At 34.3% G+C, this 24693-nt stretch overlaps 1 protein-coding gene across 1 annotated transcript in view; it reads left to right on the forward strand.

The window, feature by feature from the left end:
• The window catches only part of LOC149771578 (uncharacterized), a 122477-nt gene that overhangs the window by 54957 nt on the left and 42827 nt on the right, over positions 1-24693 (forward strand). The window contains exons 25-40 of the mRNA XM_089948329.1: positions 425-679; positions 1463-1591; positions 2191-2316; positions 2906-3037; positions 3416-3553; positions 4908-5162; positions 5562-5681; positions 6918-7040; positions 12452-12583; positions 13163-13285; positions 17452-17709; positions 18467-18733; positions 18997-19113; positions 19670-19780; positions 20166-20279; positions 23560-23673. Of these exons, the coding sequence (XP_089804455.1) occupies positions 425-679; positions 1463-1591; positions 2191-2316; positions 2906-3037; positions 3416-3553; positions 4908-5162; positions 5562-5681; positions 6918-7040; positions 12452-12583; positions 13163-13285; positions 17452-17709; positions 18467-18733; positions 18997-19113; positions 19670-19780; positions 20166-20279; positions 23560-23673 (2514 nt within the window). The remainder of the gene's footprint in view (positions 1-424; positions 680-1462; positions 1592-2190; positions 2317-2905; positions 3038-3415; positions 3554-4907; positions 5163-5561; positions 5682-6917; positions 7041-12451; positions 12584-13162; positions 13286-17451; positions 17710-18466; positions 18734-18996; positions 19114-19669; positions 19781-20165; positions 20280-23559; positions 23674-24693) is intronic.

The following is a 24693-nucleotide window of genomic DNA, read 5'->3' on the forward strand; positions in this document are numbered from 1 at the left end:
AATATAATTTTCGCGATTGAAAGTATTAAACCACTTTCTTTTAGAGAGCTCCTTGATTGTATATTATTTGAATTGATTAATGCGTGATTGTACTATTTGCATTTGTAGTTGCTCATTATTTTCTAAGACTGATCGTTTTAAATAATATGTTACAACTAATATCTTTGTTTCATCACAGTTGCTGTATCTTCATGATTCTTCAACGGGTTATGTTGTTATGTATGGGACATTTTTATATAAATGTTCAAAGCTTGCAGCATAGGGATTTTTTTCCTCCTCAAATATAATGTCAATCCGTTGAAATGTCTTAATCATAAACATAGATATAGTTTGAGCGTAAGCAAATTGTTATATTTTATTTTGTCGAATTATGAGCTGCAAGTGCGAAAGTTCTTAGTTTGATTCATCGTCAATTTTTCTCTAGCCTGTTCGTACCCATTCTACGGGAAGGATTGTATGTTCACATGTAATTGCGGCCGAGGAGCCGAAAGATGTGACCCAGTCAGAGGATGCGTTTGTGTACCGGGATGGACGGGAAGCAACTGCGACCAAGACGTCAATGAATGCACCAATAATCCAAATATTTGTATCGATACACTAAAAACGTGTACGAACGCAATTGGATCATACACATGCACGTGCATATCAGGATACCAAGCAGTAAACAACACATGCATAGGTGCGCTGTCATATATATGTATTCATAAATGTTATCGGTGAATACACAACTAGCAATATGTAGTTGATTGCAAAATAAATGTTGATTACAAAATTAAATCTAAAATGACATTAAGAATTGTGATTGTCAAACTCTTAATTTAACTCCGAAAAAGTTAAATATATGTTGGCACATATTTCAGAAAAAATGGTGCCAACATACAAATGTTATGGCGACATTAAGCTAGCCTATTATAAGATTAATGATCAGCACGTAACTCTAAGTCACGAGACGATGTGCAAATCTGATGACCTTCGGACTAGTTAAAGACACTTCACAAATGATATCTGAATTGTTCAAAATGTTTGTACTAATGAAAGCTGAATCAACATATATATCTCGCTAGGTATAAGCTAAATGAATGGCTATATATACATTTACTTATGTGTCTTGCTAGATACAATATGTTTGATTAACTTCCTGTAGTTGTACTTTAATTCAACATACGTTGCAAAGTTTACAATTTTTACTAGGGTGACATGTTTGGAATATGACACCCCTGGCAAATAATATGTGCATAGACCCTCATCTGTAAATTGAATGAGATATTATATAATACTTAGGTAAATTTATGGTTACAATTGTTTAAGAATTTACTTTTAGATATTAGATGATCCATTTCAGTCATATAGTATATTGGCTCTGACAAGAAACTTTAAACCCGTAATATAATTTTGTAAAGTATAGAGTTTTAACTGCAAAACGAAATAATAAAAGCAGATCTTCTCTAACACTGCCCAACAGATATCGATGAATGTAGCAATCCTACTCTAAACGACTGTGAGCAAATATGTACCAACACACTGGGCGGATATACCTGTAGCTGCAGGTCTGGATACAACATCGATGTAGATAACAGTACAAAATGCAAAGGTATGTCCTGACTTATGGGTCACAGTGTGAATATTAGATATCATACATTTCACTAGCCATGCATTACAATCTTGTTTCTGATTCAAATCCGCACTACCGCTAGAACAATTTTAAAAATTAAACAAATTGCCTACATTTTTAGATTGGAAATGTTCACATGCATATGTGATTACTCAATAACAGTAAGAAGGAGTAAAGATGCTAGCAGAACACACAGCGATGACTCCTTAAATTAGAAAAATAAATTCACTACAGACCCAATCAATGTCTTGCCTTAAACCAAAATGACATTTTCTTGAAATAACATGGATTAACCATTCAGTATATTTCATCGATATTTCAAAAGGTATCAATGTTTTCCTAAAACATGAATTGATAAACCACGAGAAGAAATAATTATCAAGACTTTGTATTTTGTTCGTATACTTAATGGATTTTAATTTAATAATTGAATGCCCCGACAGAGGTGTGCAATAAATGACATTGTGTTTAGCATTTACATATGAAATATACGTTCTCAGCATGGAAAATAAAAGCTTATGTATATTGCCTCAGTGGCTTCCGCAGGTAATAATTACGTATTGTTTGTTGATTTTTAGACATAGACGAGTGTGAAACAGGGCAGTCAGGATGTGAACAGGTCTGTGAAAATTCTGTTGGAAGATTCTCTTGTTCCTGTTATTTTGGGTACAAGCTCCAAACAGATAGAAGAGCTTGTGAAATAGGTTTGTAAACCTTCTCCTATTATGTACACTTATATGCTGGCCTTCTTGAGTCAACGGTAGTAACGCCATTGTGATAATATTAGTATAAACAGATTGAACAAGATTCACTTAAGGATATTTTTACATTTGACGCAAAGCTATTTATATCAAAGAACGTTAAACTAATACGTTCACTTGCTCACTTTTCTTCGTTTTAGGAGTATTCTACTATTTGATAAATAAGACTTCATCCGATTAAAATAAATAGACCATATAAACTTCTGTCTTAACGCTCCAAATTTCACAACAGTGAGATAGTGTTGTTAAAGTGTATATCATGGTACAGTTTCACATAATGCAATGATATGTGTTAGATATTTATATAACCAACACTACCCTAGCATATATAAAATGTTATTGATGTTCATTTCAAGTTTCTTCAAGGAAAGTATGTGTGATAAATGTATTTTATCACAACAAAAGATATTACTTTAAACACTAAAGATTACAAATTATTGATTTAATCAGAGCGGATCAGAAACTACATAGACAAAAGAGAATAAATTGCATTGGAGTGTTCTTTTCAAATTAGCTTCAATATTTTTTTCAGATGAAGATCCGTGCAAGACGTATTCTGATCTGCATTGCAGCCACTTTTGTCGTGTCGATCTTGTGAAGAAGACTGCTGTGTGTGGATGTATCCAAGGATTTAAACTTGGGGTTGATAACCAAACTTGCATAGGTAAACTTTGCTCTACAATGTCCCTGAATAAATCAGTTTTTGCACTATGTGCGGTAAAGTTTAACGTAAAATAATTTTAAGCTAATATTCATCATATGTGATTTTAACCTGTCAAAAGAGAGGATATATATATATATATATATATATATATATATATATATATATATATATATAAGTTCTCTTTTCAAAACTATTTGTGTTCTCTTCTTCTTCCTCTCCTCCTTATTTTTCCTCTTATTATTCTTGTTATTGATATTATTATTAGTAGCAATGGTAGTAGTGGTAGTAGTATTAGTAATAGTTTTATTATTATTATTGTTACTATGACCCTTCATTAAGATTAAAATTAACATAATTTTCATCTTTTGCTTATTTCAGATATTAACGAATGCACGGACTTTAATGGTACTCTAAATTATTGTGGCACAAAAAGAAATTGTAAGAATACGAATGGCACTTATGTATGTTCCTGTGATATTGGTTTCAAGTTGGAAAATGATAAACGGTCCTGTTCAGGTAAAGGTCGCTTTAGTTCTTTCTTAAGTCATTTTGATGCTCTAACAACAACCTCGCCACCTATCTATTGACTATTATAATAAGATATTCTACTATATTCATGAATTTCCATAAACAGATCAAACGAAATTGATTTTTTTACCACCCCCTTCCCTTGGTAGGTATGTGTCTACCGTAACCCAACTGGTCCATTAGACATTGATTTTGTACATTAACGTCAGCAGGTATTACTAACTAGTGCTCGTAATTGAATTTCGTTCTGTCCAAATGTACCTAACTTTAGACTGTAGCTGTCATTATAGTTTATAGATGCTGATTTTACATATACCTAATTAATAAATGTAACAACGCTTTAATATTGAAATATTCGTTGACCAGCGATTTTGTAATACGATTATAATATATATAAATAAGCTGTTGAGATGGAATGTATTATTGAGTACACACTATTTAATAGCAGAGGTGAACTAACGGAAAATGTTATGTAGCACATTCCTTCGCCTTCATTTAAACCTATTCAGGGTAGAAAACATGCAGATGGTAATGCAATAAAACACTCCAATTCGTTAGATGCCAAATCAGTCGAAATATCGATGGATGTGATATATAATGCGTTAGCAATTACTATCAAAGACTTACAACATAGGTACAAACATCTCCCTCGCTAGGCGCTAAGCATTAAGAGGTTGGTGTTAGGACTCGTGTCAAGATAATGTGACTGGGTGTGACATTATTATACATGTATGCAGCATGATGCCCCAGTGCTAGACCTAAATATAAACTGCCACACTGCAGACAGCGTAACGATATGACTGAACAATTTTTAAAGCAACATTGCATTTCAAGCCACAAACACGCTTTTTATTATGACATAAAGAATGCAAATGTACATATTTTCTGACCTCTAAACAAGTCGGTAGTCTCTAATGCTTCTCAAGGTACATTTGCAGCAACTTCAACAAGAAAGATGGGGACAATAACATCTAAGAACATATACAATAGCTCCCGGTTTGCTAAATTTTACTGAAAGACTCTAAACGCAAGCTCTTGACTGAGTTCTACATTGGTAGCCCAACGTATTTTTGATAGTCCTTACCTGATTCTGAGCCCGTCATATGTGATCATAAGTTAAATTATATTGTCTCTCGCTATGTCTACTGTTTTCCCATCCTTCGTGTGCCATTTTATGTCCCATCTATGATTTGCCAGAGCAAAATTACCTGCATTTAAAAGTTAGAAATACATTACAGTTTAGACTGTTTGTCTCTTCTCATCCTAATAAGCCTGATATCTTGAAATACACAGTAAAATAAACATTTTGAACACATATTCTGTTATTGCATATATATTTTAGAATGTGACAACTTCCATTATGGAATTGACTGCGCCAAAGAATGCAACTGTGGGGTCGGATCCGAAAGGTGTGACAAAGTAAACGGCTGTTTTTGTAAAAACGGTTGGACTGGTGATAAATGCGACATTGATCGAGATGAGTGTAGTTATGAGGGCATATGCACCGGAGAGAATATATATTGCCGTAATTCCCCAGGATCATACCAATGTGTGTGTAAAACTGGTTATGCAAAAGACGCTTCAGGTTTATGTCAAGGTAAAATGTGCACGTAATAGGCATAGCATACTGAATTGTTTACAATACTTATATATATATATATTTGTGTGTGTATGTGTATTTGTGAGTATGTGTATGTGAAATGATTATGTAAGGACAAATGAAACTATTTCTTGTTTTAATTTAAATACATCTAAATGAACTCCTTTGGACTGAGATGCAAGTAAATGATCTAAGCAATTTCATTTATTATTAATTCGTCGCAATATACTAACCAACGACATTTTGCAAAGGTGCCCAGACAGTTTAATAGCAAAACAAGTGATAATATGGATTGTGTCTGCCTGAGTAAAACAAAAAAATATTTTATTTACCGGTTAGCAAAGCGTAAAATGTTTCGCGTTATATTTGTTTCTTTTTTCTAAATTTGTTTTCTAGACATAAATGAATGCGCAAGCACCATTCTCAACGATTGTCAACAAATATGTACGAACACAAATGGAAGTTATGTATGTAGCTGTCATCCAGGTTTTCTCAAAAACGGAACAGAGTGTAAAGGTAAGTATTTCAGATATGTCAGGCTATTCATTTCCTTCTTTTATTTTTAAGTACTAAAACAATAAGTTCGAATTTTTACAAAAGTTCCTGGTGAATTTAGAGTTTGTCAAGGTGAGTAGAATTGTTATGTATGCGACAGTTCTATTGTGATAGCGGTAGTTATTATGGTAAATTATGCATTTAATATTTCACGTAGAGCAAGAGGACATGGATACTAACACTGGTCTTTTCCTCAACGTGTAATCATTATCTGGGTATATCCACTATACACTAAATCTCTGTAATATATATATATATATATATATATATATATATATATATATATATATATATATATATATATATATATATGCTAATTGAGTGTCCATTTTGAAATAACGACATTAGTTTTAACTATTATACTCATTATTATTATTATTATTATTATTATTATTATTATTATTATTATTAAGATCTAGTATGGTATATATAAGCGTATAAAAAAACGTGTAATTTGTTTTGAAACCTGACATTTTGTTTGAAAAAGGAAAGTTTTGAGCCAGCTTTGAAGATGCAATAATTGTATTAGCGCGTGGCTGTTCCACATTAGTTCTCTTGATGCATGCTTAATTTCTAACGTAAACAGAATAATACAGATACTTTAAATTTCATCAGATCTTCGATCAAATTGTTCCAATCTCATGTGATGTCTTAATAACTTGACATTTGAAATCTTCACTAAAATAATTTATTCTAGCAAATTTCTTGCTCCATTCGCTGCATATGTATCAATACACATCACAGAATACCGCAATTACATATCTTATCGTAATTACTTCTGGGATAGCCCAGCCATTATTCGTTTTTCTTTCTGTCATATTTGTCGATAATCGGTATGATTCAACATAAGGTAATCAGTTCTAGATGGTAAAATGTGTATATTTTGTAATCACCTTTAGCTCGATGGTGTTAGATACACATTCATTCGTTCGGTCGTTGTACTCTTTTCTTCCATGTTCTACTAAATTAACATTAATTAATTGTATATAACAATAATTGTCGCCATCATTAACAGTTATGCTGCTGATTCCGTTTTCTAGTTGTATTTGCCATAGCTTTAAATTGAAGTAATGATAATTCTAGAAAAAGATTAATCTGCTACGGTTATAATGGACCAATTTTAAGTCAGTGAACAAATGTAGTTTGTAGATTTTGTTATAAAGATTGAATTAAAATGAGCATTTAATTGTATTTCAGACATAAACGAATGCGAAGGCAAGAATAACTGTTCTCAAATCTGCACGAACACGCCTGGCAACTACAGATGCTCATGCAACGAGGGCTTCCGACTGAATGGCACTGACTTACGTACCTGTCTTCGTAAGTGACAGTCTTCATATGGAACAATGATTTAGATCGCACAGTAAAGTGAAAATATTTCCTGTGTTGAGTAACAATATGTATCATAAAGTCAAATGCTTCTCGAAAATGCTGGCTTTGTTATATTCATTATGACGACAGCGTCAACATTTATTTCCTCCAAATTAATAACCTGGTGCATATTTCAGATTAAGTTTACTTTTAACTATTTCAGGCAGATTTTAATAGCATTTCAAAATACAAAAAATAAAATAAGTAATGCGAAATTATATAATGGAAACGACAAGACACATTTTGCATCATTTAATTAAATACAAGGAACGGTGAGACGAGCACAATACTCATTAATTGTATTATAATCGTGCTACATGAAAGGGAAGGTTTGCTTTATATGTACCGTGTCCCAATGATGATTTCTGTAGACTCCATTATAATTATCCATTTAGAAATTATGTGTAGCTGCAAGTAATATACCTTAGACTTTGTGACGCTTCAGACACCCAAAACTATTGCGTTCTTACGTTTATAAAACCCGCTGAATAGTGGTACTGCTTTAGTGATATTTGGTTAGAATGAATTATAATCGGATAATAAATACTTCTGAAAATGAGCAAAAGTTACATTTCCTGCTAGTGCTTGATAGACAGTTTGCTTAATTTAATACTAATATATCTTTTTTTTGTAAAAACGATATACTGAGTCAATAATTTGTAACAATTTTAAAGACCCAATATTCTTGTAGAAATGATTCTATCAACAAAACAGATAAACAATTGTCATCTATGTCAAACCAATTTATATTTCCAAGACTGTTACAGCTGTAAAAGGTTCCGACCGTCCTCATATAATATTATTCATTGAAGAAAACAAATCAGATTCTTACAATATTAAGGTACATCGAAGAAAAAATATGTTTATAACTGATGCATTACGGTTCAATTTAGATACAATAATATAATACCTATCCTACTTTTCAAGTATTGAGTTGAATAAAATAGGATTAGGTTATTAGCAGATTGTGTTGATTGTTATTGGTTCTATGTAAAATCTCAAATGTTCGTGATGATTAGTTCAATTCACTTTATTTTCATTGAACCTGTAACCTCGCTGTTAGCAGGGACGCCAGTGACCAATGATGACCTTGCGATAATGTCTCTCCCTTTTGCCGTTTTTGGGACATAGCTTTCCATTCTTGGGTCGTATCTTCTCGCCACTTTGTCAGCTTTTTTTATCTAAGTGTTCTCATTGTGCCTTGTAAGTTTATAATTGACAGGCCATATGAGCGTACGAAGTGACCATACTATATTAGTTTGCATTCTTTTAGAGTGGTGAGCAGATCTTCATATGGCATATTTGCACCTTGGATTATAATGCGCACCTCCTGTTTAGAGACGTTCATAAAGTGTGAGATTTTCAGGAGCAACAGCATATCATCTATATTGATTGGATGTTTCTCTCTACCTCTGATGTCTGGGTCCTTATCCTGCATATATAAATGAATATGGACATGACTAGAGAGCGCATAGGCGTGATTTTGGACCTGACTGTAATGATGTCCATTCATACGGGCTTTAGTCTCACCAGTGCAGCTTTTGTCTGCCAATCCTGGACAGAACCCCAGGATTTGAATCTTCGTCAGAGGCCATGGCTCCTAGTTACTTGAAATGTGTCACTCTGTCAATCATTTGTCCATTCACTCTTATTTTCGTTTGAAATCTATTCGTTTGTTTGTCAATTGTTTGGTCTTTTCAGCGCTAGTCTCCATTCGATACATTGGTGATGCTTGGCTGCGACGGTTCAATAAGCCTTTCAGTACTCGTTCGTCACATGTTAAGCATAATATACATCATCAGCGAAGCACAGTATGGTTATTATTCTGCTTCCAACACTGACACTACCCTCATGGTCTTCTAAGTTAACAGACTTATCCTTTACGGGTATATATCGATGAGGGTGGGTGAGAGGAGACACCCCTCTCTCAGTGGTTCTGAACAAATAATCAATTTGCCATGACCAGCACTGCGTAAGTCGATTTTTCAGACAGGTTCTTTATGGTTTTGATAGTTTTGCTTTAATTCTATATATCTGCATAGTGGCCCCAAAGCTGCATGTCATACCTTGTCGAAGGTCTTCTTGAAGGCAATGAAGACATGGTGGAGGTTCAATGGATCCGCTATATAATATTCCCAGAGGATTCCAAGGCTGAGGATATGTTCTTTAGTGATATGTACTGCTCTAAAACCAGCCTGTTTTTCGTCAATGATATGTTATGATTGGGGATTCAGTCTATTGAGGATGATATTAAACATAAACTCGCTTGGATGATTGATGAAGCTGATTGTACGGTAGTTATAGTACAGCTGCAGATTCAATTTCTTAGTAAGAGGGATGATAAGCGACATGGCTATGTATTGCCCTGAAAAAAGCCTGTTCTTCATCAATGACATGTTATGCTTGGAGTTTCATTCTACTGATGATAGCAAACATAAACTCGCTCGGATGATTGATGAGGCTGAGTGTATGGTAGTTATAGTACAGCTGAATATTCGATAGTTTAGTAAGAGTGATGATCAGAAACATGGCCCATTGTCCTGTTTGCCAGACTTACTCACAGATTGTTGGTGTGTGAGAACATTTATCACTGAGGGTCCTCCTGCTTAAACATGTTCTGCTGGTATGGTGTGAACCTCTGCTGACGTCCCTCTCTTTAGTGCCTTTACTGCATCCTCAACATCTTCCCTGATAATCGGATGATCGAGCTCCGTTGTGGTCCGTGGGAAGTTTAGTACAGCTTGTTCTCCAGACGTCCTCTGGTTGCAATACTCTGAGCAGAATTTAATTCATCTCTTAAGAACCTCTTTGTCTTCTGTGAGACTCTTGTCAGCCTTGTCCTGTATATCTCCCCCGTCCCTCTGTTGTTAAGTCCTTCCCCAACTGGTATGTGTTTTATTATAACAGTAAAAAGGTAAATGGGTTAAAGAGCTACAGTAGGATATTTCGAAAACGTAGTCGGAAGATCTTCATACATTAGTTTAGTAATGAATTCTATAGCAAGAACAACTGATGTAAATTGTCTGATTTTTGCCTAGTCACTGGTGAGCGACCCTAGAGACTAACACATTTAACGCAGGTAATATGTAACCAGCTATAATACAATTAACCAAGGTCATCATAATTAATGAAATAGTTTCAGTCTTAATATAACAAATGCGTCATCACACACTAATCAGTGGGGGTGACGTATGAAATACGTTCAATACCCAGATGATCCTAACTCATATTTGATATGCAAACACGCCTATACGTTTAGATGTATTGCATTCTACGTTGTTAATAAATGTATCCGCATTGACCTACGAGATATAGGTAAATAATGTTATCACATTTAGGCATAAATCGACTAAAAATACATATTTTACATAAGTTTGCAGATTTATGTTTTAACCATTATGCCTTAAATGTGGTATAGGAGTACCATCGCATAACCCGCTTTGCGACCGCATGACACTATTAGCGAGTAATATCGCGCGAGGATAAAGCCTCGTTGAACCTATTGATGTTAAACAAACCCCATAACGATGACGTTTATGGAATAAAAAAAGATGTTAATGAAATAATATTCAGGACTGAAGCGATTGCAACTTCTGTTCCAACTAAAGAACATACCATAATGCCGACTGTAAATCAGCTAAACCTTGGAGTGTCTATAACAAGTGGTGTGCGTAAAGGATTTACGATTGCAATGTTAGCCGTCACTCGTTACAAAGAAGATGCTCCGCGACCTAGTACCGCCGTATTAGTAACAATATAAACCACGATTCCCGACCCATGTCAGTCACGTGTTGCATGTGTCCCACATTAGAATTGTATTAGGTATTCACGGCACCGTTATTCGAATATATTTGAATAGAAATACTTTAACATAGATCTTAACGTGTACACAGGAGTCCAATACTAACCATATTTCACAATACAAACAACCATTCATTTTTAAAGCATAATCTGCTATTTATGTCGCCTTAGAGACGGATTAAACATTGTCTATTCTGGGACTTGGAATACTCAGTCTCAATTTTATTATGAGTGTGACATTAAAATAATGTAAAATGGATTATTAATTAAAATTGTTTACCTTTCATGATAATTATTTTATCAATAGTTGTGCGTTTATGGACAAATATTTCAAATCAATTTCATTTTCCAATGATGCGATTTATGACTCATTAGGTGCAAAACAGTATATTCAGTTGACATCAATTACATTCCTGTATCTTGGCAGAAAGACCAACTCTACACCTGCGCCTACCCAAGCAATATCGCCTAGCATCATTTGTGTACACCATTTACCAATTCAGTACTGCAAGAGACATACTAACTGCCCTAAAGGCAGCTCTCAAACCAGAGCTTCATATGCTTGTCTCTTCTAACGAAAACCAGTATTATTCGAATTGCTTTTATGTGGCAAAGGCTAGTAACAAAGACTCGGAGTAAGACGCTGGGTTACCTGTAAGTTTGCTAATTTTAGATTAAAACATGTTCAGCTTTATGTTATTGGTTTTCTTTACTGAATATTCGTGATACAATATTTGTATGTGTTATCCTGTACTCAAGATATGTATCGTATCGTATATGTATCGCATATGACTCTAGTTCGCACCACCGTATCGAGGAATGAGAGAAAAACAAATTTAGGCAGAGACGTGGTAAAGCTGCCAGCGAACACGTAGAAATCATAGATACGCCAAATGTATTTCATGTCGGATAGCTATTTATAACAATTTCGACGCCTGATAAAATATCGCTACTTTTGCAGATATAAATACATGTATATTCAGACAGTATAGAGACGGCACAGAGCAGACTCAAAACATGTACTATGCTATGCCTAGCTGTACTCGATGGCAACTAACGACAAAAAAATAGCATTGTTAGCATTGACGACTTGATGGCAGAAATTTAAAAACACCTCCGAAGTGGACTCTATGAACCCAGACCTGATTGTCAGGCAGTGAAAATAAAGTAAATGTTTGGCATTTTGCCAGCACGTTTTGCCAGTGCCTATCAAACGCTGTACTCATAATAGTTTCACGTATGGGGCTACACTCATATGGTTTCCAGATTTGGAATCATATCCATCAAGCACGTACTTTCCTAATGAAGTAAAAAAGCATGTCGAACAGGCGTGTTATCCTGTTTATTGGTGTGTCGAATTCTTCTACCACAAATGTAGTTCCTCTCAGGTGCACCTCGTAGTAGCGTGGCATGGCGAATAAAGTGAGAACAATGTAATAGGGATAGAAGGCATTGAATCAGTAACAAAATTCCGAAATTGATAAAATCATACTACTAAAATAGATCAATCGACCATGTAGCATATCATTTAATCACATACATGATGCGTTTCTCTGCAGCCGATGAACAGTGCACTCAATCTGAAGTAGCAGACTGTACATCAAAACATGCGTTGTGTGTGTTTCGTAACGAGTTAGCACAATGTTACTGCCCAAAAGGATACGAGCTAAATGCGACAGGGGCGTGTATTGGTACGTATTTATCATTTTTGTCTCTTTCACAGACTAAATCTTCCCAGTAAACGATATTTACTGAAAATGAGTAGTGATGAAGTTAAACTATGAGTAAAAGAATAGCTTTCGTTATTAATTTTGTATATTCCTCACATATCATACTACACAACCACTAAGTAACCATCTGAGTTCCATATAAATATGACTGGAACCAAGAACAAACTCTTACATTTCTGTGAAATAATTTTGACAGACAACATACGTTTGACACTTATATTAACTTTACACAACATACATACATACATACATACATACATACATACATACATACATACATACATACATGCATACATACATACATACATACATACATGCATACATACATACAAGCATACATTCATGCATGCATACATACATACATACATCATAAATACATACATACATACATACATACATACATACATACATACATACATGCATGCATGCATGCATACATACATACAGATCCGCGCACAAATACACACACATACAATTCATAACTTGCTTCCGACCATGTTGATGTTATAACGATTTAAACTTGATTTCGGATTATTATAGATATTAACGAGTGCAGTTTACATACCAGGCCATGCTCAGGAATATGCACGAACACGAATGGCAGTTACGAGTGTTCTTGTGACCTTGGAAAGGGACTTGATACTGATGGAATGACATGCATTGGTGAGGCATATAATTTAATATTCAAACGTATTACACGAATGGTTCATTACCTCATTGAAGCACATATTCATATAATAATAAAAATAATAACAATAATGATAATAATAATAATAATAATAATAATGATAATAATGATGATAATAATAATAATAATAATAATAATAATAATAATGAAGATAATAATAATATTAATGATTTTCTATAGCGTCTAATCTTTAGAAACTCTAAGCGCTTTACAACATTAACACCTATAACATAAAAACATATATAATGATAGTATTACAGTAAACAAATACCATGAAATTAGAAAACATACAAACATCTGTAAATATTTAAGATAGGGCACATTATTAGGTCTTTAAGTTTGTTCTTGAAGTCGACGAAAGTTAGTTTTAAGAGCACTCTTGAATGGGATTACTGTGTCTTTGTGTCTAAGTTCAGTGGGCAATTTGTTGCTGGGCCCAGGTATGCAAAAGTACCAGGTCCATATGAATTCGTTTTCGTAGTGGAAATAATGAGTTTACTATTGTCAAAAGAGAAGAGTAAGTATCTTGCTGGTGTGTACACATGGGTGAGGTCGGATAGGTGTGTTGGAATAGAGTCCGTCATTGTAACGTAGCACAGAGAACACATTTTCTATTTGATTCTGGATCTAATGTATAGCCACTGTAGGGTACAGAGCAGCGGGGAGGTGTGTTCTGATCGTGTTACTCTTAGTATGATTCGAGCGGCAGTGTTTTGCACTTTTTCAAGTTTCTGAAGTAGATATTGAGATGAACCAGACAAAATTGAGTTGCAATAGTCCAGTCCTGAACGTACTAATGAACATACAAGTGTTTTAATGGCATCAACTGAAAGATATTTGCGAATATAGCTGATGCATTTCAGCTCAAGATATGCAGATTTGCATATATTCATGACATGTTGGTGCAACGTGAGAGTACTGTCCAGAATGACACCTAGGTTTTAATATTTGGGTGTCGTCAGCGAACAATGGGTGAGGCACTGGATGATGATCTACGACACCTGAGAGAGGGTGAGTGTATATAATTAGGAGAACGTGTCCAAGAACAGACCCCTGTGGAACACCACAACATAGATCAACTGGACTGGAGTGTATTCCATTTGCAGATACAATTTGTGTCATGTTGACCAGTAAGGACTTGAACCACAATAAGGCTGTATCATGAATGCCAAATACATGCTGGAGACGGTGAAATAATATACAATGGTATGTTGTGTCAAATGCTGCAGACAAATCAAGGAGGGTGAAGACTGTAATCTTTCCGCTATCCAAAGTAGAGATAATGTCATTAACTAATTTTGGAAGAGTAGTTTCAGTGTTGTGCCAAGGGCGATTGTACATTGCTAAGAAGTATGTTTGAATTCAGATGAAAACCAAGCTGGGATAGAACAACCTTTCCTAAGATTTTGTATATGAATGGGAGATTAGAAACTAGGCGGTAGTTTCTTAGATCGTTATGATCAGGTGTTGTTTTCTTCAGCAGAGGGCTTTACAATGGCGGTTTTGAAATATGATAGGAATTCCCCGGATAAATGAGAGGTATTATTAACATCAGTTAGCCACGACAATACTGGATCTAAGTAGGCAAGCGGCAGTGATGTTGGAATCGGATCAAGTTCAGATAACTTTGGTGCACTCTCCATCACGTTTGTACGAACTAAATCAATAGAGACAGGTTCAAATGATGCTAATAGTTGCCGCTCAAATTCTGTATCCCATCTGTATGGTGACGACGAGTCAGTTGAAATTGTTGTCAAGCTTATATCTAATGGTTTGTACTTTGTCATGAATAAATTTGCAAACAGATCCTTAAGGTCGACTAGAGAGAAAGTAGTTGGAAGTGGTGTACATTTATTCCTTGACATTAGCTAGTTAGTAATCTCGAGGAGCTCTTTGCAGCCGAAACTTTCCATGATCTTAGTGTAGTGAGCTGATTGTGCTGCATGGACTATGTTTGTGACGTTCTTCTTAGCGGCTTTCTCCATTTGCTTATGATTAGTGAGTATTGTGGAAAGCCATAGCCTTTCATCTTTACGTCGGTCTCTTTTAGCAGTGCGAAGCTGGTCCCAAGCACTGCTATACCATGGGTAACACTTTCGTATTGATACTCTGCAATTTGTGGCTGGGGCATCTTTGTTAAGCAATGAATGCAGGCAGTTATCGAGTTGTTCTGCTGTACGAGATAGGCAAGTTGTTCGGTTTGTTTGGATGTCATGCATTAGTTTGGTTATATTTATCATACGGAGGTTTCACGTAGTGGCAAATAATAGTGGAGGGTTAGGGACTGATATGTCAAGATGGCACATAATGCAGATGTGATCTGATGCAAGTTCGTAGGATACCAGGGAGGAACGTAGAATATTTTCATCAGGTCTATGAAGAATCCATTTTAAAATTTGACCATACGTATGGGTCGGTTGGTTAACTGACTGTTTGAGGTTGAAAACATTAATGGAATTTAGTAGTTTTGTTGTGTTGTGTTACCGGGACATTCAAAGTGAAAGTTGAAATCTCCAAGAAATATTTCGGTTGCCACCTTTCGAATTTCCATACTCCAGGAGATTCAGAAACTGCTCCAAAAAGAGAGACTCAGTCAGCTTGTTTTTTTTTTTTTGTTGTTGTTGTTTGTTTGTTTTTTCTACTAAGAGGAGGGCGCCATAGACAAAAAAAATGGACTGACATTTGTTTCAGTGTAAGTGTGGCTTGGACTAGTTCAAACGATGTGTGGTAGAAATTGAAAGTTGTGGTGACTTGATGGGGTAACCGGTGTGTGTTAGATCCGCGTACTTGGGCTCATCGCCTGGCATTTTTAGCCATGTTTCTATCAGGAAAAGATATTCTGACTGTTGATTAAATTAACTCTTTATGTGCGCTTTTCCGGTGGTCCTACTGGTTGGGCACTGAATAAAGTAATACGCATAAGCATCTATTGGATAGTTGACACAAAGGTTGACGATTTAATAGGGATTTGAACTAGATTATCTAAATTAACGGTCAAAATTTTAAATTGTTGATTCGGAAAGGGCATAATGGGGATAAATGGAATTCTTCATCCTGTTCTACGCCGGCAGCTTTGAAACAACTCTTCTTTTTTCGCTTCTGTTTACATTTAAGTAATGAAGAATGTAGTCCCAGTTCATTTAGTCTAGAGCACAATGTAGCATGCAGAGCCAAGGATTGGTCATTTAAAGCAATTAATGAGATTCCATCATAGCATAAACGAGTTGACTGGCAAGTATCACGTGATGGCGGTTTGTTCAAGAACAAAGGAAGTTGTAGCAGTGGCGCAAGACAGCTGAGAAAAAGTCTAATTGTTCTCGTTTCTAAAACAAGGAGATGAAGAAACACATCTACAAATAGAACTACAAATATTGATCGCAATGTTAATTATGGCCATCTGCATTCCATATTACTTCTCACCCATCCAAAGATATTGCTTTCTCAAGTATCATACATCCGAATCCGTATGGTGTGTTTCATATGTTATTTATGTGACTCCATAAATAAAGTATCGCCCATAATATCATTCTAATTGACATATTGATACATTTAAACATGGCTTACATTCTTAAAGTGCAAATATTTAATAGCTCCATCAGATACTGACAAAGTTTAAAATATGTCCTCGTCAATGCTATAAGGGGAAACGTGATATTGGACTCACTGAAAGACAGTCACACAGACTGAAAGATTGACAGCATCATAATATATGCATACAACATGGAAAAACGCATTGATAATATATACAGAACTTAAAAGATTCATTTGTTTTAATCAAATGAATAAGGATTTTGTTCATATTGTGCACGGATTACATCCTACAAAAAGTGCAAAGAGAAGCAAATTTTCCTAACCTATGTTACATAGGTTACCAATAGTGTATATATGTCAAATGTTAATGCTTTAATCTCATTTTCAGCACCCCACCTCGAACCCATCATTCAAGCTATTTTAAATGCTTAATGTAGTTTCTTCATAGTTATATACACGCTTAACATTTGTATTGCCTTTAATGAGTTTCATGGCATGAAATTTATCAAATATTGAGCTATTCTTTTGATGCTTTATTACTTGGTTCAGTCCAATACTTTGTCCGGTATTTCCATGAATTTATTTACTAGAAAAATACTACACTTTGCAGATTGCCAGGAAGGAAAGTATGGAAACAGGTGTGAGCAAAACTGTTCTTGCAATAAAGACAACACAGACAAATGCAATACATTGTATGGCAACTGCACTTGTAAATCTGGATGGGAAGGTCCTACGTGCCAAAATGATACAGAGGAATGCAAGAACCAAACGATCTGTCCTGAACATTCTAGCTGTACTGAGTTGCCCGGATCTTTCTTGTGCCAGTGTTCCCTTGGTTACAGTAAAACAGGCGACGGGCTTTGCGCACGTATGTAGCAGACCTAAATAAATGATTCATTACTTCTAATATTTTCAGTGGTTGACTATTTCCAACAATTGGTAGTCATACAATCAATGGCTACTTTTAGAATGTGTTGTCTACATTATGATTAAGTACACCTAGCAATATGATACTTTCTATTCGGTAATCGTATGTTCAAATCATTACGTAAGTATTTCTAATAACGATAACAGTTTAATATATCATTCGCATTGCTATCTTAGTATTATTATAAGTTGTATATTATTATTATTATTATTATTATTATTATTATTATTATTATTATTATTATTGAAGATAAGGCAGCAAGGACACAAACTTAATCGATCAGATTATACCTAAAATAAATTTGTTAGTAAAATGATCAAGCCAGAATTGTAGGTATTATTTATTCGCTTTTGTCAGGCAAGGAATGTAAATAATAGTTAAATTTGTGTATATCAATGTTTTCGCTTCATACAAGTTGGTAGTGCTGACATATCCAGACGCGCTACCTAAAAATTCAAAATTTCGGCAAGGTAACAAACTAGTAAAGAAAATTTATGTCGCGTTTTTATACCTTATATATGATGGTTTACTGTGTATATTAGTATATGCCTATCAATTTATCACTCAAGAATTAACCAGAAGTGTACCTCTAAATTTCAAACATCGGGTAAGGAAATACACAGAAGAATGTCAGAAGCTAAACAATGTTTATGTTTTTTATTGTGCTTTCATCCATATTTTCCTTTCAATTTGCCAGCGTGCCCTGGAAATCGTTATGGTGTTAATTGTGAGACAAACTGTTCCTGTGTTCCTTCCAATACCCTCACTTGTGACAATGTCAATGGTACGTGCAACTGTACAGCCGGATGGCAAGGTCAAAATTGCAGCGAGGATGTAGATGAATGCAAATCAACCAGCACTAGCATATGCACAGGGGTACACGAGATTTGCAGCAATATTCCCGGTTCTTACATATGTACCTGTTCGGCTGGATTTTCGCTTGATGCTAACGTCGGGTGTGTCGGTACGTAGATTTAAAGTATTTATTTCTATGTATAACTAGTAAGGGTACCGCATACTTCAAAACAAATATTGACCATTGCAGAATGGTTTTAAATAGGACAAAATCATTTTCAGAACAAACTACACATTAAATAAATAAATACAAATTTTAAAGTTTTATATTGTTGTAGGGAACATTAGGCGAAACTTGGGAAGCAATCCAAGAGAATCGTATATTTATAATAATGCTTTGATTTTCGGTTCATTTTTCCGTTTCATTTTTAGATATCAACGAATGCCTTGAGGGGATCGATACTTGTCCACAAGGTTGTACAAATATGCTCGGAAATTATACATGTGTATGCAACCCAGGATATACTGGGGATGGAATTAACTGTGTTGGTAAGTCATTGTAAAATATCGTTAATCTGTATCGGATGCATTTTGTTATATTACGTAGATATTACCGCACTTAAAGAGGAAAGTGAAGATAATTGGTGGTAATATTTAAGTGGAAGAAGGAATGTAAAGCAGCAAATACATTATTCCATGCCATTAGCTACACGGTGAAAGAAAATAATGATAATACATGTTGAGCTTATAAACATGAAAGCAATAGCCTATATCGAATATGTGATGTCATTATTCAAAATGCAGTTCAGAAATCAGAAATATAGCTGGAAATAAATTGTATTATCTGTTGTAGTATTTCAATAAAGTAGTTTAATATTTTAAAATAATAATATGGTGATATATAGATAGATAGACATAATTATAAATAGAATGGCATATATATATATATATATATATATATATATATATATATATATATATATATATATATATATATATATATATATATATATATATATATATATATAAACTGTAGCACACTATCAAAATCAAAATCGATTTGCATTAATGCATTACTTGCATCCTTGCGTTGTTTTTATTCCAGATATCGACGAGTGTTCATCTGCTCCATGTATACAAGGGACCTGCACGAATACGAATGGTTCCTATCATTGTCAGTGTTTAAATGGTTGGAATGGAATTAATTGCTCAGCGGGTAAGGAAAACATGCCATATTTGTGGCCTGTTATAAATGAATAGCAAGCAGAAGTTAGAATAAAAGTTGTTGGCGCTGATTTCAATCTAGATATAGTATGAAAACTTGTTTCTAGGTATATTACGGTGTTTCCTTTTATAGTTTATTTTTTATTTTATGTTACATTAATATGAACTCCAAGATCAGAAAACGTTTATCCACCCGTTATTATTAAACATTCGACAGGAAAAGACCTTAAATATAATACTTGTCAAACATTGAAATTATCGTCATGTTAACATGTGGATTTTTATTGTTTGAGCTATTTTCCTCCATTTGTTAAGGAAACTTTGCACTTCATCCTGTTTTTGAAATATGTACGTCTTTTCAATATGTACACATTCAGACATTGACGAATGTAAGACATCTCCTTGCGAAAACAGCGGAAATTGTACAAATACGAATGGCTCCTACATCTGCATATGTCCTGTCGGTTGGCATGGGATCAACTGCTCTATTGGTAAGTAGTAAACCAGCACAAGGATATTTTAATTCATAACATTTTGAGGGCATTAGTCAAACGTCACGCATGTCGTGTCTCCTGTAATCGGATATTTCTTGCATATGATAAGGATATCATCTTGACGGAACAAATTGACGATTAAATGTTTTTTTTAAAGATCATTCAGATTTCAGTGCACCTTGAATCATTATATAGCATTTCAGTTCCAAAATACACGTAATTACAGAATTGCCTAATGATCGCTAATTACTATCCGCATGTCTGTCGTATGATCAAACGAATCATGGATAATATAAATCAGATATGACATACATATGACTATTTAATGTATGTGGTGGGATTGATCCATTTTGTCAGCCATACGAATATGATATGTATATCAAAATACATGCGTATCGTACTTTGTTTTTCAAGTACCCATCTCCAACATTGAAGACAAAACTAACAAGCTGGTAATCTGTCTTGACCGAAAACTTAGTGATTATTATTTTACATGAACAAGTATTAGCTAGTACTTGGTCCAGAACAGTGCATATGTTCCTCACGCTATGCAGTGATTTAGTACCAAACAAGTTGTTTTGATAAATTAACTGTTCAAGAACTACGATGTAATCGATATTGTAGTTGGCAAACGCTCATTATCCGTTTGTAATATGTTCTCACGTCTCAGTTAATTCACAAAAGAGTGCTCATCATTTTGAGACGAAAGTGGCTTATAACTATATAGTGATGCTCTGATTTATTTGTATGCCATACTTTCATAGGGTCGCGCTCAAAACGAATGGCACTGCTTTACTCATTGCGCGTCTATTGACCGAGAAAAAGCAACATTTAGTTGCTGAAGATATTTCATGGATGCAATATTTGACCAAAGCAATATACTTATATCCCCAGCAATTAAGCTGGTTACTGCAATTTCACTACTGTATTTAAAGCAAAACGGCACAGAATGTCAACGCTCTGCCTTCGATAAATACACTTGTCCCATCCTTTCTATCGATTATATCGACATGGCTTAACATATCCGTTAAGTTTCCAATAGCAGATTACACGGAGTGTAGTAAGACAGGTTTTTCAAAACGCCCGTAATATTAACTTATCTCGTACCTTTATTAATATACGTTGGCAGGCTTGTTAATAAAGTATTCATGCTTGTGTGTTGCATACTGAACATATCTGACAAAGAGGTATAATTGTTGTTTTGTGTTGTAAGGCACCTTATTACTTGGGCTACTCACCTAAATATTCATACTTTTTCAATTATTTCTAAATATGTCGTAAGTTATACCGATTGAGCAAATCCTGGAGCAAAATATTGTGTGTGCATAATATGACTTTGTATTAATTGAGTTTAAAACATATATAAGCGATTGTGCTACATTAGAGCCCACTTACGTGTTACAACTCTGCTGGGGAAAGCAATATTTTAACTTGGGACAACAAACAAATGAATTCATTTGTTGTTGTGGTTGTGAAACGTACAATAAACGATATGATGCAAGAATGGGACAATAGTGATAATCGTCCCAAGAATGACATATTTGATTTTTTACAGTATTTCATATTGGGAGGAAAGAACTGCTGATGTTTGGATGTTTAACTAGCGAATATATGCATAAATAAATCCAAGATCATGAATATTTCTTCTATATATTTTCTTTACTACATAGCAAATATTTATGCATTATAAAACTCTGAAAATAACAAACTTAATATGTCCTGAGGGAAAGCCATACAGGTTTTCTAGAGATGGATTAGTAAACAAACTCCATAATATCCGTCTGCTACAAGATATACGTTACTACAATAATGGACAATCACACAAAATCGATACTAAGTAGCAACACTGTCACGTTACCAGTGCATGTACTACTAGCTTCAAATACATGTACCGACATACAATTTTAATCCTAAATAATTATACTTCTCAACATTTAGAAGTGTCTTATGGTTTTGATAATAGTATAATTTTGAAACCATTTTGATATTTGTATGCATACAATTCTTCACGCGTTTGAGAAAACGCTAACTTAAACATTCTAACGCTGTCAACATGTTACGATATACATACAAAGTTAGAATATATACCTTAACTTAATAATACGTCTATGACAAATAATGTTCGTGTATTCCCTCATTTATCATCCAATAACTTAAAAAGGTTGTAGCATTCTGCAGGGTATTATCTCATATGAGTGCATAACAGTTCTCATCAATATGTGAGACATTTCCATTAATATGTAGTGTGGAACGGTAGCGTGACAAATCCCTAAAACGAAACCTAATCCTTCAAGTTACTTGAAATACACATATATATATCGCCGTCAGAATTGCATTTGATTACTTTTAACACCTCTGAATATGTCTGGTTCCCAAATTGCAGAACATTAGCATACGATATGTGTCCCCATTATTATCAAGTCCGATAAAGGACCCTTTACATCCGGATTATTCAAGTTTCGTTTGCTAATATAATACATTAATAGATTCTGAAAATAAATATATAGATTATCCTTCGTACAAGGTATTTCATAGTTAAGTAATTGACCTATATATTTGCAAAATCAATTTATATCAAGCGGTATTCCGTTACATAAAAACTCTAAACATTTTGTTTCATTTCTTAGCGGTTCTTCAATGCAAAATGTGATCTTGTTCATCGCATCCCATCTAACTACCATTGCATTTCTATTAAAGAACGATCTATGTTCGGTATGTATTGGTGCAATGATGTTGCTGAGTCAGTGCAATTATCTAGATACTCTTCATCGTGGAGGCTAAACATAAAAGACCGTTTTCTGTTTCAAAACCTTATACAACAGCTTTCTCTCAATAACCTAATCAAATCGTCATTAAACAAAGTACATGCTTGTGGATCAACACAAATCTTTATTTAGTCTATATGGTAAACCGCAGAACGGATCTGAACGCTTTATTTACTTTGCATATTACCGCAAATTAGACTGCACTTAATGAATCAGGACATTACAAATCTCCGTTGCATTTTGAACCAAGTAATTACTACAATTGTATGTTAGAATTTGTATTAGGTTTATAAGAACAGTCTACACTAAAACTGAAATACTGTTCTTTAGTGCTCGATTTATAAACATCAAATAAAACGATTATCTCAATTATATAGAACTCCAACCTTTTAATCAGAGTATTCATTTTTCAGGGTATTAATTTTCCAGACTGATTTGAAGGCTTAAATAGTGTTTTGGCAACTACAGGATCGTGTAGCTTTAGAGATTATTGTCAATCTTGATCTTTACAGACGATGATGAATGTGTCACGAACCCATGTGCAAATGGGGGAAATTGTTCAAATACAAATGGATCCTACACTTGTAACTGCTCGCCCGGATGGAGAGGCACAAATTGCTCACAGGGTAAGTACAGAATATGATTTAGTGATGCTGCCACAAATAGTTAAGAGCGATTTCATGCACAACATTTTGAGCGACATGTGTATGTATGCTATGTAAGCTGCCTGAAAATGATAAGAAGCATTTGATCTAAACTATTCTAGTTCCATATGGAAAATGTATGTAGCCATTGCTAGTCCTCGTAACTAACAATATATTTAATTGAACCAGAAAACATTTTCCTTCTATTGGACATTTCAGAATTACAATAAAAAAGATAAGGAATATTGTAACCTAAGTTCTTCTTTTAAATGTTTACGCAATACTACCGTCAAACATTTGCTTCCAGATTTAGTATATAATATTTAACAAAATTTATTCCAAATTACAATACAAATAGAAATAATGCAATCTAGTGGATATATCCCTTCATTTTTCATCAACGATATTCCATAAGGGCATTTCATATTCTAAAACACATTATTGTTTTGGTTACAATATTGTCCGTTATGAAAACATAAGATAGGGAATGTAATCAATGTGCAAAGGGAGATGTAGAGAGAAGGTATACTTCAAAGTGGAGTGCAATCATTATGCTGTCACAAGTGGTGATGCTGAGTGAGAATATGATATGTTTCTACATAAAGAGTGTTATTATATCTCCTCCATAAACGGCCTTTTATGTAATATGACAAGTAAGGTGATCATGCACGGATTTGGTTTCGTGTCGGACATAATTCCGATAAATGTCTAAAAACTTACAACAATCTAGGACACTGAAATGTTTCTACATGCTTAGTTCATTTGTGTATATATCTAAACTAATGACTGATATTGCATGAAAACGATTCATACAATGAAAATGGACGTGTTAAGTCTCAAGTAGAATAATCTAGACGCGTTCGCATGCATAAGTCATCATAGCATAACATATTTAATTTAAACGTTATGTCTCGCATTGTTATGCTTGCATACTAGTTCGGAAAAAATCGCGTTTATAATTCAATTTTCACATGAATTAAGTTTTTAATCAAAAACTAACTC

Source organism: Sinohyriopsis cumingii, unplaced genomic scaffold (assembly GCF_028554795.1).
Source record: "Sinohyriopsis cumingii isolate HCF-2022 unplaced genomic scaffold, ASM2855479v2 utg001759l, whole genome shotgun sequence".
In the NCBI taxonomy this organism is placed as follows: domain Eukaryota; kingdom Metazoa; phylum Mollusca; class Bivalvia; order Unionida; family Unionidae; genus Sinohyriopsis; species Sinohyriopsis cumingii.